This window comes from Symphodus melops, assembly GCF_947650265.1.
Source record: "Symphodus melops genome assembly, chromosome: 1".
NCBI classification, from domain to species: Eukaryota; Metazoa; Chordata; class Actinopteri; order Labriformes; family Labridae; genus Symphodus; species Symphodus melops.
The window spans coordinates 41507876-41528101 of NC_136691.1; the positions used below are offsets into that span (position 1 = coordinate 41507876).

Below are 20226 nucleotides of genomic sequence, written 5' to 3' on the forward strand. Positions count from 1 at the left end.
GGGTACTCCTCTGACATCGAGACGAAGGAGTGAACAGGGGAGAAAGAAGGGGATGGTGTTTTCTTGAGATAAGGTTTGTTTGCCTGCTATATGAAGCAAATGGAAAAAGTAACTCCCAAAAGCACAAGACCAATTGTAGGACATATCACTTTTATTATCTCACATATGAAAATATGGCCGCTCCGTAATATTACATGCTGATTCATAGAGGACATCCTTATAATAAAACTGCAGAGCTGCCCACATATTAAAACAGACACACAGACTCACCGGTAGCATTGTAGAGAACAATGTAAAACGGCTCATCAGTCTCTGGGATGTTGTCATCTTCTACAGCGACCGAGATGTTCTTTATCCATTCACCCACGTCATACACCAGCAGCGTGTCATTACTCAGCAAGGTCAGGTCACCTGGGGATGCACTTCCATAGTCCACTCCATACATTACCGTCGCAACAAAGTCTGCCCTCCCTGCCCTCACAACACTGAAGTTGGCTGTGCCACCTTCCTGAAGTCGAACAACCACGGGTTCTGAATAGGTGGAAGTAGAGATGGCGAGAGAGCCAGAGAGAGGTGTGAATGACTGTAGCTTTAATATACATAGATATTATCACAGGTTGTTTTTTTTTAATGGAGCTTTTGGAGCAACATCCAGAAAACGCATCCTTACCAGAAAAGTAAATTGAGTCATCATTCTTGTTAATGTGTAAAATGGCACTGAGTTTGTTTCCCAGCCGTGCACCACCTGTAGTATTCAACAATGTGATGGTGAAATTCTCCATGTCCTCTGGGGTCTTCAACAGACAGAAAATGAAAAGTCAAACAATGACTGAACCTTATAATGGACCGCGTGTATCCTTTGAGTTGAGATTTTATTCGTACCTCATCTGGAACAGAGAAGAGAGTGAGGTTTTTGAGGTACTCCCCCTCTTGGAAGGTGATATTTCCCTGGATGGGGCTCACGTCTCCAGACAGAGCTGGCTCCAAGACCCAGGAGACTGACACTTCTCCAAAGTGACCTCTGTTCCTCACTACAGGATACACCGCTGGAAGAAAATCACAACAGAGAAAGGTAATTATAAAACCTTCCATCAAGTCTTCAACAATTGTGTGTGCACTTTTCGTTTAATCTTTAGTCTTTTGTGTTCTGTTTTGTATTTATTTATGCATTTGTTATCTAAAGGCATCATTTTGGTAAAGTATAAAATGTTTTTTTTTTTTTCCCTGCTTACCACCAAACAGTTTGGCTGTATTGCTCCCATGTATGCATGTATGTAAAGAGCAACATGCGACTCACAAATAGCTGAGAGAAGGCTTGTTGCTTTTCCATGTACTTGAAACTAGACCAGATTACATCATGTGTTTTGGGACTATACAAGTTGACAAAGGCAATAGTTCATCTGTGTTTCGTACATTCGAATGCATTGATTAAACTATCATTATACAGGGAATTCTGTTCATGTTTTTCTAAAGCTTGGCACATTAAAGTCATCTTTAACACTTACTCTATCTACTCATCTTTTTTATACTTATCCAGCTTGAGGACACATGTGCAGTGATTGTTCTAATTAGGTTCATTCAAAGTGTGAATAAGATACAACTTGAGATAAAGTACCCTGGTGCATCTCGTCCCCTTTGCTCTCATTGATGGCCACCGTCTGTCCTGGTTGGATGAACTCAATGACGCCAAAGGGGTCATCGTTCTTTCGCACCGTGATGTTAACCTCCCTGTGGTCGCCAAGGCGACTGGGAGGAGTGCTGTGGCTACTCAGTACCACCGAGAACGTTTCTTCTAGCTGTACGAACACACAGGTATAAAACCCAAACACACAACGTTTTTACATCAAGCATATTTGTTACTTTGTCAACATGAAGACGGTTCTGCTTTCAGACTGGGAAGTTTCATGATAAATGATTATACCGTATTAAGGTCAATATAGAATTGACCATGACCTTACCTCAGGCACCCCATCAGGCCTCGCCACAAGTGCTACCACCACTTCTCTCTCCCCTGGTTTGAACTCCAGGATGCCTGTGGCGCCGTAGAATTCAGTGTTGCCTGAAGGCATGACAGCATATCGAACCAGCTGTTTGAGAAGCTGTCCCTGAGCTCTGACCACATGCAGCTCCACCGTTTCACCCTCCTGGATACATTTAAAATGGACACGTTTCATATGACACAAACCGGTGACAACTGGAGAACAACACCTGTTGTAGTGAACACAAATACGCCATAATAATAAAGATTTTTTTGGAATAGCGTTATCCAGACTTACATTGATGAGCCATGGACCTCTCGAGAATTGGGAAAACTCAAACACCCCCCCAGGGTCATCATTCTCCATGATGACAATCTCTCTGCTGGTGAAGCCAGCTTTCAGGATCTGGTTTTCTACAGTACTCCTGGGACACACACACACATAAACAAGTACACAGTTTAAGATTACAGCAGCAAATAACAACTTTTTAAACAGTCATTACCCCCTTCCCGAAGAGACTTGTGGAACCCAGGCAGATATACATTTAAATAGTAGATAATGAAAGCTCTGTAATGGAAGTATCTATTTCTTTTTTTCTGTTCTTGTCTTAGACTTTTTTTTTTGCAGCCTCTGGATGATTGCACATAATAAAACAGCACAAATTCAATCTAAACTTTGTAATGTATTCCTTGCATTGTTTAGTGTTTATTCATGACAGGCTCCATACCCTCAGGTCCTGCTGCTTGGGTCACTTTCAATAACAATGTCAGTCAACCCCATGCCTGCATCTTTATCGCTCATCAGGGGTGTATGTGTAATGTGTGTGTATGTTGAGAAAACTGGGGCCAAGTAAGCATCACACAAGGGCTAAATTAGGGACAAAGGCATGATAGAAAGGAGCACTCCAAACAAACAGTCACAGCCAAGGCTCTGCATGCATACAAACACTGACATCTTTAAAAGAGAACACAATCAAGCCTGTTTAAATTAGAAGGAAACACAAATAGAAGATTCTCTATTTACTACCAACAACCACTCTCCTTTGGGTTCCTTTTTTCACACCCGGCCTGATCCCCAAACCCAACCTAAGTCCCCCCTCATCCCCGCATCAACTAAAGACCCCAGAAAACCTGAAGTAGGCCCTTCTCTGAAAAACAAAGTCCTGATTCACGCCACACAAAAGGCCCAGATTCATTCCACCCTCCACTTACCCAAAGTACACTATAAAGCGTGCAGTCTCCACCCTGCAGGGGGTATGAGGGGGGAGGGGGAGAGAGTGGCCATACTCATCAGAACATAGACTCGCAGACACAACCCCCCCAAAAAAAACTGCTACACAAACACACACACAGCAACACACTTATCTAAAGAAAACCTCAGAAGGGAAGGGGAGAGATTAAAAAAAAAAAAAAAACACTCACTCAACTTTTTTTTTGTGAACAAGTTGCCTCTGAAACATCTAAAAATATCAACTTCTTCATCTAAACCCCCAAAAGGTATCTTAGATGTCTTAATGATAGTTTATCAGAATAAACAGTCATTTTGTTGATGAACTAATTTGCAACATTTACATCCATTTACCTATCCAGATTGAGCAGTAAGGTCTCGTTCACTTCTGGGATATCATCAGCCATGACAGTGAAGTTGATGAAAGCGTCACTCTGCCCTGAGAGAAAGATAACAGAGCCGCTTAGTGGCTCCAGGTCTTTAGCAGTTATAGCCTCCTGATTGGCTCCAGTGGGTTGGAGACTCCAGAACACTTCAGCCTGACCGTCTGTCCCATCACGTCGAAGAGGGATGCTCACCTGCAACACAAACAAGATAAGAATTACCCGACAAAACAAACTGTGGGCGCAGGAGGATAACTCACTTTGTAAACAAAGATTCAAGGCAGCAAGGACAAGGGGAGTTCTCCAACTGGTTCTGAGGACTTTCAATCTATATCTTGATCTCTAACAACTGAAAGAATTGAACATTTGAATTTACAAATGGACAAAAGCAGTGTCCACTACTACTTTTACTATTGTTTAGCATTATAACGTTTGTTTTTAATTTACATTTCTTTACGATGTTCGGATGAAATGTATTTTGCTAAACTTACTCCAGAGCACTTTGTTCCGCCTTGGCTGTTATAAATTTACTACATAAATAAAGTTGTCTTGACTTGACTTGATAAAAGCACTTTAAAAAAAAAAAAACAGCTTGAGAGAGACCCAACTGAGCTAAACTGAACTCTAGCCATCTTCAGATACTGTTTTACATCATTCTGAAGTATGACACAACTGATACTGTAAACATGTGCTAAGGCTGAAAACAGAAGTTACAACTTACTGTGCTTGTATTGTTGTCCTCTGGTTCATAAAGGACCACCGTGGTGTTACTGGTAAAGCCGATTTCCCCGTTAGCAATGTCGGGGGTGACAGTCAAGGTCAAGTTTAAATGTCCACCAAACCTTGGGCTGTTTGAATGAATTGGAGGTTTGATGTCAACCAGCTCCAGAGTATTTAACTAAAGGAAATGGGGGGAAAAAACAACTTTGTTAAATGGTTTAACGGGATAATCAGAGGAAGCTTTGACTAATTACACACACTGCTTTAATAATTGATTACACTTTATCCTGCCAATCTGATCATTTCTGTTCTCGTCCTATTAAGATGTGCAGGAAAGCCTGTTTGTTCCCCTTTCACTCCACTGATGGAGCATGTGTATGTGAAAGTTCGATCTTAAGGTGTGTGGCCTGATTGTTCTTAAATGGAAAGTAAAAGGACTTTCTTGCACTTTTTTTTTTTTTTGCTTGAGTTAAGATCGAGTTGATATTGTTATTTTAAACACTTGAGCAAACCCCATAGACACATGCCAGATTTGAGTGCCAGTGTCAAACCATTCACACATGCAAATTAGGCACTTCAACCTGAAGTGCAAACACTTAAAAAAGAGCACTTTTTAGACTCATTAAAAAAATGTTAAGATAAAATAAAAGCATTAAAAAAACATCTATAAAATATGCATTCTTTCCTGTAAGGTACTGTATGTGTTGCTCTTTCTTTGTTTCAAACGTATCCTTGTTACCTGTATCAAGAAATGAGCTCCATTCTGCAGAAAGGCATCATTCCTGATGGGCAGTACAACATGTACCATCTGCTGACGGGCAAACAGCACATTAATGGACCTGCTAACATTCAGAACCCCATCTCGGGCCAGTGCTGGGTCTATTGGGCCTGCAGGAATGTAGAGTGCCGTGAGAGTCAAAGTCACATCTCCCAGTGTACCACCGTCCCGCAAGAAATGGAGTGACAAGAAACGGCCCTCTGGTTGGCTTTGAATGCTTTGCTCTTTCGCCGGGTCAAAGCGAAAAAGCCCATAAACATCATCACTGTCCTGAATGTAGAATACAACCTAGAGGAAAAATGGAGACAGAGAGAAGATAAGGAGGAAATTAAAACCATTGCAATTTGAAAAAGAAAGAGCATAGTTGACATTTTAACTGATGAAAGGAAAGATCAAAAATGTTCTGTGAATCGTGAAAATGAAGAAAAATAAAGGTAATACCACCACCTTAGTTGATTGGCTATAACCTTGTTACTTGTTTATTGCAACAAATATTGCCTCACACTCACTTTTATTAACTCTATGACTTAATACAAAAGGCCTTAACTGCTGCTGCACTGCCACGGATAAGCACCTCCGGGCAGCTCAGGGAGGGAGCGAGGGAATTGATTTTCAAAATGCAGGGGAAGAACTGCAAAGAAGCCAGGATTTAAAATCTGTTACTTGGGAGGATTTTGTTGCATTTCCTGTTTTTGTGGAACGTAGGCTGCATCTTTGGTGAAGATAATAAGAAAGTAGAGGTGAGGAACAAACAGAGAGAGGGAGGAAAACAAGTGAGACTGAAAGTAGTAAAAGAAAGCCATGGGCTAACTTTAGAGAGCCATCCTCTTTAATTAACCGTGCTGCGACTGCGAGGGGAGTCCATGGGCGAGAGGCTCATTCATTTCCTGTAAAACTACACTTGTCTGACGTGTTCACAATCACTGATTTACAAATCATTATAGGTGTAATTTATCCCTTGCAACATGAATAACAGTGAAACTGATCAACCTGTCCCACAGTTAAAGTTGTGAATTAATTCTTCAAGGTATTTCTACAAACACTTTCTGCACAGATGGCAAACACACACCCTGTAACTTCACAGGCTGAGGTGGTATTCTTGGTGCGTGTTTGTATGTGACCAAAGCAAAGTTTGGATGTGTCTCATCGTATGCCTTCGATATAAACATGACTTAGATCTGCCCACTTCTTTCACACGTAGCCAAAAGAGGCTTGGACGGGGATTGGAGCTATAAAAAGCTGTCACCACTTCACCCACGCTTTAAAAAAAATAAAAAAATAACAACAAAAAAACAGACACACACACACACACACACCACACACAGAGTGGGCCTGCTGTTTCCGCTTTGTTTAGATTCAGCCACATAAAGGGAACACCCACAGAGCCAAGTGACACACCAAGGGGTCGACTTTTGTAGATCGTGCCAAGTTTGCCACTGTACCTTACAGTGGGCGAAAGACAAACGCTTACACACACAGCAAGCACATGCACAACATCTGGAGTACATGTTTCCTGACAAGTGCAGCCTTGTCTCTGTGCTCTGTATGTTTCGCACATGTTTTACCAACACAGAAAAGCTATACATAAAATGACCCTGTCAAAGAATTCCTCACAACTAACCTCCATGGGTTCATCCACCTCTGCGTTTCCGGTAACAGTATTTGGTAGCAGCTTGAGAGTGAAAGCCTCGGCTTCTTCAGGTAGATCATCTGCCACGATGTTTATTGGAATCACAGCCGTTACTGTACCGGCAGCAAATGTCACTGTTCCCTCTGCAGGGTTCAAATCATCCAACACTGAGGAGCGGTTACTGGAGTTTCTACTGATGGACCAGTTAGCAGACACTGCACCATAGCTTCCTCCATTTCGTACGATAATGATTCCATCGAATCTAGGAATAATGACAGAGGAACAATTCAAACAAAAACGTGACCATGAAGACTATGAGCTCGAATTGGAAAAACAATCATGTCAGGAGAGTTTTACAACTGATTGTAAATGATCTACCTTTGTGTTAAGTCTTCATTTATGGCGATTGGGTGTATAACTGCACTGCTGCTGATGGACAGGACACCATAAGGCTTATCGTTGGGCTCAATGGTCACTAGCACTGCATTAGGTGCTACTAGCACAGCATCTCCTTTGATGGTCTCCTCCAGAAAGACCACGTGGAAGGATTCTGCGATTTCTGGCACGTCGTCATCTCTGATGTTGAACAGCAGGCTGGTCTCGTAGACAAATGGAGGGAAGGTAACTGTTCTGACCGGCTGTAGGTCGAGGAAATCCAGAGCTGGTGTGGCGCTGCCGAGTCCTTCGCCGCTCACCACCATGTAATCTACTGAGACCTAAAGACAGAGAAGTCCAGTTTAGATACATTAGTCTCGTGGATTTTTCTTCACAAGTGATAAAATGTATCATTTGACACAAGTCTAAAAAAATTAATAACTTAATGGAAGAAAGTAACCTCAGTGTCAACAGAGCCAACCAATGGTCCTTCCTCAGTCAGTCGACCACGGGTCACATTGAGAGCAATGACTCCAGCCGACTCTTGTACTGCAATGATGGAGGTGGAGAACCGCAGCGGACTGTCATTACGCCGGATTCTCAGCTGGACACGGCTGGCGTTAGGCTTGAGGAGAGCTCCTCCTGCCACACTGGTTAGCCTGACAGAAAAAACCTCATCGTCCTCTGGGATCTGAAAACAAAGAAAGAAACATTCACATCAAGATTTACATTTGGCTCGTTCTGAGTTTTTAATTATTTCTGTTGAAAAGTTACCAAACCCTAGCAGAGCAATCTGAATCTTTCAACAAAAAAAAAAAGATTTTCAACATCTAAGAGTGCTTCTTGGACATTAAACCTTGTTTTGAGGTATTCTAAGGGTTATCTTAGAAAGATGTGTTTGTTTACCTGGTCATCTTGTATGAGCACATTAAACTGCACCACGGACTGTCCTACAGGAATGGTGATGTTGCCTTTGTCTGGACTGAGATCCTCAAAGGCAGGGTTAGGTCCTTCAGAAATCTGAACAGAAGGAGTCTCAGTTAAGTTCACACTTCAGCATGTTTCAACCTGAGCACTTTTTCCCCCCCCAGAAAGTCAGGGTCTTAAGTTTTGCTTTGCCCTCTCACCTCATAGTTCACAACCACAGTCCCATATGTTCCCTTTTCTCGAACCAGGGTGAAAGGCACATAATGGCTTCTTCCTCTTGGCTCATCGACAACAACCTCTTCTGTCTGTAAAAAACAAAAACAAATAAAAGGTAAAACAGTGAAACTGAATAACAACAGAGCCTATGCAGCTACATGTGATGGTTTCAAAAACAAATCAAGATCAAACCTTGTATTTGACTTTAAATGGGCCCTGATCATGATGTGCAAATGAGCTGAAAATCTATTTATTGACATATCAAGGGAAAACCCTGGTTTGTTTGTTTGTCTTTGTTGAGATTTTTTAATTTCACAAAACACAGATTTAAAAAAATTGACTTGTTATGCTGACTAAATTGGCTAAATTAAATCTCTGAGGTTTTGTGACAGTAAAGAAGGAGCCTACATTATACTATACTATAAAAGAAACCATCTCCACTGCTGGATGGTTGTTTTAGTGAGAAGATCAGAAGTTAGCTAATGTAGTTCATAGAGATGAAAAGAAATTTATGCTCATTTATGCTTTTTCTAATTTTGTTTCTGCTCTTTTAGAGAAAATATTTTTTTGAAAACCTGTCTTGAACTAATTAAATTATAGATGTGAATTCAATATAGTTTATCTTATAATACATTTAAAATACTTACTTTTCTTTATTTGATCAGTTACATACACATATGACACGACAAAAAAGTGGAAAGGCCTTTATTGTTGTCTTAAGATTTAGAACTTACATCCCTGTTTTGTTTTCCTTTTTCAAAATAAAAGTCCATGACCAAGAAAACTAAAGAACAATCCACAGGAATGAATCCAGCTCTCTACCTTCAACACATTTCCCAGGGCTGGGAGCCTTTTATTGATTCTAAGAAGGCAAAATCATTATCCAGCATATGAAACCGTCTGAGGCTGCTAGAGTCAACAGTTCCCAATATTCCACACAGCTCCCATGGAAACGCTATACATTCCCACTGATAAGTGTTGTGGTTTTAATTGCCCTGGAAACCCACAAGTTCGTTTTTTTCCTCCTACAACCAAATATCCCCCGTGATTGAACCGCTCTCAACAGCCATGAGTTCAAATAGCTCAAATAACTCCATCGCCGTCGCCTAGCGTCTTCCACTATTTCCTAACATCGGTGGACTCAAATGTGCACAATTATGAAGGCAGACATGTGGGGACAAGGGTTTCTTACGGAGTTGAAGGCAATTATTCCAAAGGCGTTGTCATTGGACAGGATGGTGATGGTTGCCTTGTTTGGTGTTCCCAGCGTCACGCCATTAGAGGAGCTCTGGAAAACAGGAAGAAAGGAATAAGTTAGATATAAGCAGGTTAAAAAAACAGGTTGTACTTAAGTACATCTGAACCCTCCCCAGATCCTGTAGTGAAAGAGTAGAATATCTGCCTAATCCAGTGTTTTCACTTAATATCTTTGCTCCCACTGAGAGACCCTGGTGAGATGGCACAAAGACAGGAAGTTCTGGTCTTAGCCTGGTTGATTTGTCAGGTTAGCGCACAGTAGGATTCCTCTTCAGGACTTGTGCTGTGCTCTGTGATTTGGCACTAAGACCTGACAAACCTAAAATCTCAGCTTGCTTTACATCACACAGTGACTTTACAAGGCTTACTCTGAGTGTTTTAACCCAACAAACAGAACCATTATCGATGAGGATCTGAAAGGAGGGTTTCCCTTGTTCTGGAAAGAGAGAGACTACAGCCTTGTTATTTGGGTAAACTTTCCAAGGTCTCCATTAGTGAGCTGACCAATGTTTTCAAAAGCACCTCATGGAACAACATCACTGAGAACAACCACGTCCTTACTCTAGCGCAGAGGCTTCTGCCAAAACTTCCAAAAACAACTAATCAACTGTTAGAGTCTTCAGATGATAAACAGGAACAGGTTTCTCCCCAAATACTATTTTGAAATGTTTTCTGTTTTTCTCAGCCAAGCACGGTCCATTTGTACAAGCTACTCAAAAACCAATGAGAAAATGTGTGTGCATACTAAGAGAACAAACAAAGGAAAAAATGAAAAATAAGAAAGTGCTACGGCCTTTGCATTCATCCAAAGCTGTGTGACAGAGCTTTCTTCTCGGCCGTCATCTCACAGACACTGAATCTACTCAAATGTTCAAAGCCAAGTCACGGGCCAAGCATGCCCAGACACATATCCACAAACTCACACTGAGTGTCCATCTTCACAAACATCAAATATAAATACGATTCACACTCGTGAAGCATGTGACAGTTTCAATCAAAACTCAAATCAATTTGTCTTTAGGTAACCAGGTTTGTCACATATACGTTTTAGAAATCTGTCAAGATTCCACTTTATTACATGCATGCAGCATTTCATGAATCCTTTTTGATCCTGATTGAAACTATAACTCTGTGTGGTTGTCCTTTCTGGTCACCCACATCTCCGGTAGGCTGCACCTGCTTTGTACCATAACAGCTTTAGTCAGTCTTCTGGTAAGCTGATAGGGCAGCATTTGGCTTTGTCTTTGCTGTAGTGTAAACGGAAGGGACAAGTGGGCCTCAGCTGGTCTTTCACTTTAGTGGCAGGCTACATACAGGTTTGGATTTTCACCAGGTGTCACAAAAATGCGGCCACAAAATGCTCTAACAATCCCTCTTGTTGCCATTGGCATGTCTGTGGCTATTTTTTGAGTACACAGCTGACAATCAGTGGATTTAAAATGACCTGTCTCTTAGTTCCTTTAGAGATAAGACAAGCAAAAGACGTGTATAAACCCCCCTAACTCATCAATCACGTCTGACAGCTAAAGGAGGAAGGTAACCATGGAGATGGTGTCTATGTGTAAGGAATTCTAGGCTGTGATGGTAATTCCTTTGACAAGAATTTAGAAGTTTTTCCTATAGAAATACATTTTCAAACTTTGAAGTTGTATTATTATTATTTTTTTTAATCTAACCTTTATTTTACTGGTAATATCCTCACTGAGACTGACACTTATTTTCGAGGGAGTCCTTGTCCAACACAGTAATTTTACTTTTTGAAGATGTGGGCTGTTGGCAACAATGTGTCAAAATGCATGCTTAGCTCTTAATGTACGTGGTTGTGAATCCATTCCTTCAGTCACGGACTGTGCTTTGATCTGCAATTGTGTGCCACTGGTAATAGTGAACATATACATGGGTGAAATCCACGGAACCGACATGCCCATCAAAGTCAATGGGGACAGTGAAAAAGAGAATCACTTAAATCTACTGTGTGGCGAGGCTTCGGCTGTCAGAGTTATTTGGTTTTCACAAAGGTGTCTTTTAGCGGGGAACCTCAGAGACACACACAACATTTGGCCCCACCCAGGCCAGTCCTGGAGAGCAGACACATCAAAGACCCTGCAGCTCAGAGCCGCCCAGGCTTACTGCTGTTGCCACTCCCATTCTGTATTGGATAGCTGTTGGGTCGAAGGGGTTTAGGAGGACAGAATTTGAAAAGTGGAACTAAGTGTAAAAGAACGCTGAAGCTCCAGAGAGCAGAGCCAATGATGGAGAAACAGGAGAAGGAGTCCTCATAAATCTAGCATTTGGTCCATAAAAGCCACACAGTGACACCAATGTGTGTGTAAAGTAACTATAAAAATAAAATAAAAACATGTACCTGTAGTGTGAGGTTGAAGGTAAACGTCTCATCGGCCTCTGGCAAGTCATCGTCTTTCACAGCGATAAAGATGGTCTTACTGGACTCAGTGGACAGCAAGAAGGCTGCAGCATTAACAGCTTCAAAATCCCCAGTGTCCACTCCCTCCAACTGCAAGAATTAGGCGGACATAAAACTGTATCACAAAAATTGGACTATACCTCTGTGTGGAGGAACAATGTGACACAACAGATAAAAGACTAAATGGTACACGATAAGACAACTGAGCCAATCGGAAACATGTGAAACATGTTTTTATTCATGGTTCTTCTCTCTTTATTCCTATTATTTCTAACCCTGTGAGGACAGCCTTATATTATACAGCATTGTTCTCAGTATATTAGTTAGTGTGAAAACAAGTATGGTAAAGATATCAAGAAGCATGGCAAAACCCCCGACCGCTCTCCACCGTGTGGCCAGCTCGCCTTACCAGACACCCAGCTGTGAGCAGCTGACTCCAGCCCCCGTGTGGAGGACATAAAGCCAAAAGCTGTAATTTACAAGAAAGTTTAAGAAAGCACACCGGTCTGCAGACTGACCGAAGTCTTCCATTAATAAAGAAGCTCTTCCACTCTTTCTTTCCTAAACTGTATACAAAGGCGACATCTCAGCGGAACATCAAAAAGGATTCGTAATAGACGCACAAGATGATTTGGCAGGTTGATGAGAATGGATACACAATGAGTCACGTAGGATGAATTTGTTCCATGTCCTACCAGAACCAAAGCTGTCACATTGACCGGGTCTCCCACTCTCTCCACAACCAGCCGGACTACAGCTGTGCTGCTCTCGTTGACAACAAAGTCCGTCTGGCCCAGGAACCGCAGCGTGGCTGACTCAGATGACGTGCCGGGGATGGACAGAGCCAGAATTAATCCAGCGAGCAGGAGGACAAGGGGCATTCCTACAAAAAACAGAGGGAACATGTGGAGAACATTTTAAAAGAGGTGCATATATGATAACAAATATTGCCTTTTTTTTAAATAAAGCAGAGGCCACTGTGCATTCACTTTTTAAAAGTTTTACTCTCGACAAAAGGCTAAACATAAACATAAACATTCACAGTATACATCCACTAAATAACACAAATCATGACTCAGAAATGTATGATAATATGGATACCTTATAATCATCAGCTCCCATATGAAGGAAGTCCTGATTAAAGAGACCTTTGTGGAACCATTTGAATGTTAAAGATGGAGCATGTGAGGGCAGCAAGAAAGCTTTCCGATCAAAGACATTCATAATGATTTATAATCAACTCCTCTTTGTCTACAATAAGAAAACTAAAGCAATGCATGGTTGGCATGTTAGTATCATCAATGACATCCCATGCAATGAGGACCAATGCTAATTCTGATAATAAAATAAACATGGGCTGTATCGAGAGTCCAGATGTTCCAAAGGTTTGTGTTTGAAAATGCGTAGTCAGGCTGGCTCGCTGCTGCTTATTGTGGTCATAACATTACTTCATAATCGAAACAGCTGTTGTCCTCATGTTGTCATAACTGTTAAAGCAGTAGTTGTTGGTTTTACTCTTCTTGACCACATGAATATCACTGGTCGTGCAGAGTAAATGTGCTCACTCAAGACGGTTTTAGTAATTCAGTATGAAGCTTCAGACCGAGTCCTGTATAATCCTGCTTCCTCCAATCATCCTCACTTCTCAGTTTGTCTCTTCCACACCTCTCTAGTCTCCACTCCTCTTCCCCTCGTATCTCGCCTTTTTCGCCTGTCCTCCGCTCAACTCTCTCACCCAGAATAATCTTCAAGCTATGTGGAGCCACTCATACAGTTGTCATGGTTAACACAACAAAACAACACAGCATGATGAGCGGGGTGGAGCCAGTCGAAAAGCTAAATTACGGCTACTCTGTCCTGCCTTTCCCCTCCCTGCTGTTTTTTAGCCATCCCATTCATAATGTGCACCACAGAGCCCTGCGTGCCAACAGCATGGACATGTAAGGTCTTTAGAAAAATATTTGCTCTTAATAACAAGGTTGAAAAAGAACATGATCAGCAGCTACGGCGGATGAAGTCATGCTGATTTATCCTTTTGTAATAAGTGGAAATTGTTTTGGAAAGTTGGAACTTAAACATATCCAACTTTCATGTGTTCCATGATGGGCACGTGTGTTCATGTGTGTGTGTGTGTGTGTGTGTGTGTGTGTGTGTGTGTGTGTGTGTGTGTGTGTGTGTGTGTGTGTGTGTGTGTGTGTGTACACAGTATGCATGTGTCACACATATGTCAGCAGAAATGAGATTGCTGGGAAATCCATCAAAAAAGGATTTAGAGCTGGTGGGTGGCTGGCGGGGCTGGACAGTGGGGGACAGAGGGTGAGCCTGAGGGAAAAGAGAGGAGAGTTTGTTGCTGGACAGTTTTGAGGTTATGTAAATCCTCTTACTTGCCCTGCTTCCTGTCTTAGGTTTGGGAGTTCTGGCACAGCTGACCAAGACCCTGAATAAAAACTTAATACTATCTCACTGGAACGATCTTTCACAGTGTGAGTCGAAGATACTTTCTCGTGGGTATAGTAAAACTGAGTGTGTGTGCTATTTCAAAGCAACAACACACCTGAGACTGTATGACCACTTGCTTGCCTAATAGAGGATACTACACAGTGCAGGGGCCAATTTTCTGTTCTTGCCATGACAATGCTTTAAGACGACAGCTTGAACTCTTTTCTTAAAGGTCTCATATTCTGCTCTCTCTGGTTTTATATGCTCTTTAGTGTGTTTCCCAGGTGTCTAGTGCATCAAGAGGCACATCTATGTGCATAGCTCGGTCCCTCGCCACCTGAATGCAATTTGCCAGTGTGACGTCTTGCCAGTGTGATATCACTGATCAAAGCCCATTGGCTCGTTGTAGCAAGACCAAGCTCGTGCTGCACGTCCATGTCACATCCACGCTGAGCGACTGACCAATTACAACAGAGCTGGACGGTCAACCAATCAGATCAGACTAGGCCCATGTGGGGACTCTGATCGTTGGGGATTCAGAGCGTTGCAAAGACGGGCAGATGAGAGATGCTGCATGGAGCGGCAGTACATCAAAAAACACACTTTTTTTTAACATTAGCCATTCTGAACGCACTTTAGAAAGCACATTCATTAGTTATATGAAACCCAAAAAAGGCATAATATGGGACCTTTGAGTCAAAGTTTTATTATACAGAACAGCCAGTCTCAACAGGACGAGTGTTCGCCGGGGAAAAGTGTTGTCAAAAGTCTATGAATCTGAGGTCCAAACTACACAGTTTTTCACCAAATAAATCTCTTTGGTGGGGGCACTGGTGGTTGGTTCGAGTACCCAATGTGCAGAGGCGTAGCTCCTTGAGAGCAGCCCGGGTTCATATCTGGCCTGTGGCTTCTTTCCTGCATGTCGTTCCCCGCACGTTCTCTCTCCAGTTTCGGACTCTGTCCTGTCTCTAAAAAAAAAGGCCCAAATAGCTACAAATAAAATTCTCATTGGTTAAAAAACATCAGAAATGTGTGCAGTGTTGTTTCATGATGGAGTTGGTAGTGGGTGCTGAGGTTAGACCAGTTTAGAACCACTGATATGGTCCTTTAGTTTAACTACTCCATGTCACGTCTGCTTTTCATCATCAGAACAAAGGATCTGACGTCTCACACTCACTACAACTGCAGTAAATCCAAGCTACCAAAAAGAAGCCTGCCACCAGTTTTACTTTGCCACAAAGTTTCAGATGGATGATAAAAAAAAAAAGAATCCGACCTTCTCACCCTCCCCTCAAAATCTTAAGGGTGGTCCCTTTTGCTTCCACTGACCAAGATGCCTCACTTCCAGAAAGGGCCATATAAAAAGCAGATGCTGTGCAGATGACACAGGTCTGTTTTACGCTGCTGGGCAGTTTTTGTACGGGGATCATCCATTGTGCCAACGCAGACCCCAGGGGCAACAGAAGACCAAGGACATGTCTGTCAAAGCAAAAGGCGACATGGAGCGCCTGGCTCAGACCTCTGACATTGATAAGGCTGAGAGTCAGAGTCCATGTAGGGAGCTGCACAAAGTAGCATCTGTGCACACGCACACACACACACACATCCGCACATGTTGCATATATGGATGCATTTGCCAGAGCTGGCACAGTCAGCATATGAAGGTCTCAAAGTTCAGACTGACAGTCGGGTGGCAGGCCAGGACACTGGAGAGCTCCAAAAAGCATGAAAACACACACTGTCCATCACAAAGATCCTGAGCCAACGGAACAGAAAATAATGGCAGAGAAGAGGACTGGAGAGACTTCAAAAACCCAACATCCTAAAATTACTTCATTGACTAACTCTGTGTCTGACCCATTAGACAATCTACGGTCTAAACTTACTGTACTACTTTATTTCCTGTAAGAAACATGGTGTTCACTAAATATGCTAATATCAACCAAATAAAAAGCACATATTTGTATTTACTCAAAACAGAACCACAAAAACTTTTGTCATGCTTTTAAAGTACATATTACTAAAGCTGCTGTTTAAATCTGATTAATTTCATTAGGCGATGGCTATTGCCCAGCTTCCAACATAACCATATTTGTCCCATCCATAACCCTTCCAGCTAAATTCTCTCTCCTTTCAATATGCAGAGTCATTGAGAATTATGGTCCGCTTGCACAAGCAGGCTTTAGTGTTGCCAGGAAACTTTCTCACTGCTGGGCAGTAAACTACAACAGGAGTGTTACTAAGTCCGATTATTTCACCAGCTCAGCTCAGCTCAGCACAGCTCAGCGCGAAAGAACAATGCAACTTACACATTCACATGCAGACTCTGTGTGATTGTACAGTGTCCGCTTAACTTTCATCCCCGTCCTCTGATGTCACACGTCATATACCTTCGGTTGCAGAGAACCCCCTTTTTCTTCTACGTCTGTGACTGACAGATCATCACCTGACTGCCTTCTCTGCAGGCTAAATTGTGACAAGCACCATGATCAGTCAGTGATGATATCAGCACTGGTCAGTAGCAATGATCTGACCCCGTCACCTTGTCTGCCCTTCTTCAAGCAGCCAGCTTCTTCTGAGAAGCTTGTTTAAAAACCTCTTTTACATTTCAGACACCCCACACACATTTACACACTAACTCCCTGATCTATTGGATATCCCTGTCAGAGGTGCTGATGAGGTGTCTGGTTGCAGGGCTGCTCCCGGGGTCAGTGCTCGGCGCTGATGCCTCTTGGGTTTCTCTTGATGGTGGCCTCTGTGTTGTAATCTTTGGCATCAATTATTCACTGCAAGACTCGACAGTCAGAAGAAGACAGTAAGCGTGACACGGCAGGATTCACTGCACAGAACGTGCCATGTGCTACGCCTTGTCGGGTGACAGGTTCTGTTTAAAAGTGGGTGACTTTTACGAAAAGGAAGAACAATTTCCTTTTTTTTTGTTGTTGTTGTAACTTCAGCTTTCCGGGAGCTTCCTTGAGAGAGTTTTATCAATGACTTTCCCATGAGGCATCCCTGCCTTGAGGCATCCCTCGTCCCGAGACGCCCTTGATAATGAGCTTGTGGTCATATGTGACTGTAAGTCACATGTGGGCTCTCTCACACCCACACGTGCACTTTAATTGTCTGACAGTGGGGGGGGGGGGGGGGGGGGGGGGGGGGGGCTGCAGAGGGATCTCGTTCATCAATCTTGCAGCTCGTCTCAGTGATCTGAAGCCAGTTTGGCCACAAAATGCAGCTCTGTCATTATGATCAAATAATATCACTGTACCTGGACTCCTCAGGACAAATTTACACCAACACCATAGACTGTCAATATTAATGGACAATGCATGAGTGACATCAGGAGGTCATGCTTTTGTCATTCATATCGGTGAGTGCTAATAAGCTAGCATTAGCGAGTTAAAGTTAGCTAACAATAGTATCAGGATGACTGTCAGTTTTTAATTTCAGAGTTCTGAGCAGTAATGTTTGTTAACATGATTTAGATATTTAGATTCAGTCAACACTATGTCTGATGTCAGGATAAGGAGAAATCTGTTTTAGTTTTTTTTCCCCTCACAGGGCCCGCCGAGGGTCTAACTGCTTTAATCCACAAATGTCCTCCTCTCTCGTGTTTTCTTTCATGGATTAAATTCTGTTGAAGCAAAACCCGGGCTTGTCTCCTCGTCGGGCAGTGTTTGAAATCAGGCACTAACTGTCTCGATACATTGAAAAATAAAACACGTAGGGGGCAACTGAGAGACCACTAACTAAAGCAGCGTTGAGAGCCTTTCTTGGTGGGCGGTTCCATAAGATTGTGACATCACATGAAAGCTATGAATACTTTGAGGATATAAACATTGGAAAATGGAAGTGCCCTGTGGTCCACAAGCTGGAGTTTTTTTTTCAGAGGGTAGAATACATGTGAAAGAACAGAGACAGCACTCAAAATGTCTTGCAAAAAAGGAGTCTTTACAAACAAAATGTTTTTTTCATGTTCATAGAAAGCCTGCTGTGTTAGTCCAGTAATCATTCAGAAGTCTCAGGTCATGTGTTCGGACTCAAACTGTGGCACCCTCCTGGCTCTGTTTATTGAACTGCTCTCTGTTTGTGTTGCACACATGCTAAGCGATACGACCGGCCCGATGTGAGCTCTACCTCAGAAACCACCCAGCGTACAAACTCAGCCTGGTGGAGCCGCGACTGCCAGACCCGCTCAACTCACAAGCCCATAATTGCACTTCACATGTAGTTTGTCCTTCTGGTATTTTTAGATGAGTGAATGTTCTCGCCATACAGGGAAGTTGGGGTGAAGAAATTAAGAAACTTAATAAGGGAGTAAGGCTTAAACATAGATCATTACATCTGACAAAACTCTATTACTAACTGGGCTTATTTTGGAGAGCTCAAGCCCAGAAAAGATTTTCATTTATTTTGAGGAGGAAAACAGAAAACCTACCATTAGTATAACAAGAAGTGGGAGAAAAAAAATTGGGGGAAATGAGTTTGGCAAGGTGCAGAACTGCAGCCAAATTATGCCATTCCACAAGGAGAACTAGAAAACACTTGAACGAATACCTCCCTAAAGAACAAAAAAAGCATGAGGTCAGCCCTGCAGCTATTGTCAGACGATACTTTTCAACCAGGCATTTCTCCTTCAGGGGCAAGAGGCTGCCAATCAAGTGTGCATTTTACTGTGACAAAAGAAACAGAGAGAGGGAGAGGGGTTTTTTTTAGGTATTGTTCCGACGGCTGTGGTCGGTTGCTCTTAAGTTGAGTGAAGGCCATCTCAAATCTCGCTCTAAAAACACGATTTTTTTTTCTTGATTTTAGGAAGCAAAGAGGACACAGAAAAAAAAATAAAGCTCTTACCATTGAGTAACAAACCACTCCGTTAGCAATTCAGAGTGTTGGCTGACTGATTAGCCTGTATGACACACAGTGATGGAGGCAGACAGAAAAGCACTTTCAGGGGATTAAACAAGGTTGTGCTCTATACAGACTTGCAAACCAAAGGACCAAATTAGAAAGGGTTTTACTTCATTGCATGTAACCGGTGGGCTTGGATGAAATGCTAATTGCATTTCAAAAGAGTTCTCAAAACAGAGACGCTACCCAGAGTCTGTGTGTGTGTGTGTGTGTGTGTGTGTGTGTGGGGGGGGGGGGGGGTATTTTCATTGGAGAAGAAGCTGGACTTTACGATTCACTGACCAGCACACAATTTTAAGGGGCAGGCTTTTGTTCACTCATGCTCCTTTTTGTGTTTCGTATGCATTTCTTAAATTGCCACAGTTCTCTATTCTTTTTGTTTCCCACACTTTTTGGAATGCAGGCTTGATCTCCAGCGGACCCCAAAGCATCCTATTCAGGCTTGGTGCTTTGCTCCCAGCTCGACTCTATCTCTCCCAAACAAGCGCACACAAAGCACACATATCCTTGGTACAGTAGGTGTGGAAGAGTGCCTTCTTTCAGGGCTTTGCAGCACTGAAAGACTAAGGGCCAGATGGCAGGACTGTGTAGGATGCAAATCCCTGAGCAAGTGAGGTCAGCGTATCGTGATTATTAAAAGGAAAAACATGAAGAACTGCCTTTAAAAAACGAACAACTTGATTCTTCAATATCACTGGACATTGTTCTAGTTTTCTGTGAACCAGTCATTCATTGAATTGTTTATGTTTCTGTGAATGCAAAATGACATACAGGTGCAAATTTAGGACACATAACCTTGTGTGTTTATGACCCTGACCTCTTAAGATCTGAATTGTTCATTTTATCGAAGGATTTGTTACTTTGCTGTTTTTATCTTTGCTTTGTGAGGTGACCTTGAGAGTCTTGAAAGGCACCTTTAATAAGAAAGTTGTATTATTATTATTAAGATAGTTTCCAGAGAA

General features: G+C 42.4%; 1 protein-coding gene across 1 annotated transcript in view; it reads right to left on the reverse strand.

Moving 5' to 3' along the window:
- adgrv1 (adhesion G protein-coupled receptor V1) overlaps positions 1-20226 on the reverse strand; it is a 97625-nt gene that overhangs the window by 73633 nt on the left and 3766 nt on the right. The window contains exons 2-18 of the mRNA XM_079346526.1: positions 12613-12800; positions 11858-12007; positions 9428-9523; positions 8220-8324; positions 7999-8112; positions 7553-7783; positions 7096-7433; positions 6709-6979; positions 5049-5375; positions 4311-4487; positions 3561-3784; positions 2277-2403; positions 1959-2144; positions 1616-1796; positions 883-1046; positions 671-794; positions 271-531 (exon numbers count right to left, since the gene is read on the reverse strand). Coding sequence (XP_079202652.1) covers positions 271-531; positions 671-794; positions 883-1046; positions 1616-1796; positions 1959-2144; positions 2277-2403; positions 3561-3784; positions 4311-4487; positions 5049-5375; positions 6709-6979; positions 7096-7433; positions 7553-7783; positions 7999-8112; positions 8220-8324; positions 9428-9523; positions 11858-12007; positions 12613-12798 — 3262 coding nt within the window. The 5' untranslated portion in view covers positions 12799-12800. The remainder of the gene's footprint in view (positions 1-270; positions 532-670; positions 795-882; positions 1047-1615; positions 1797-1958; positions 2145-2276; positions 2404-3560; positions 3785-4310; positions 4488-5048; positions 5376-6708; positions 6980-7095; positions 7434-7552; positions 7784-7998; positions 8113-8219; positions 8325-9427; positions 9524-11857; positions 12008-12612; positions 12801-20226) is intronic.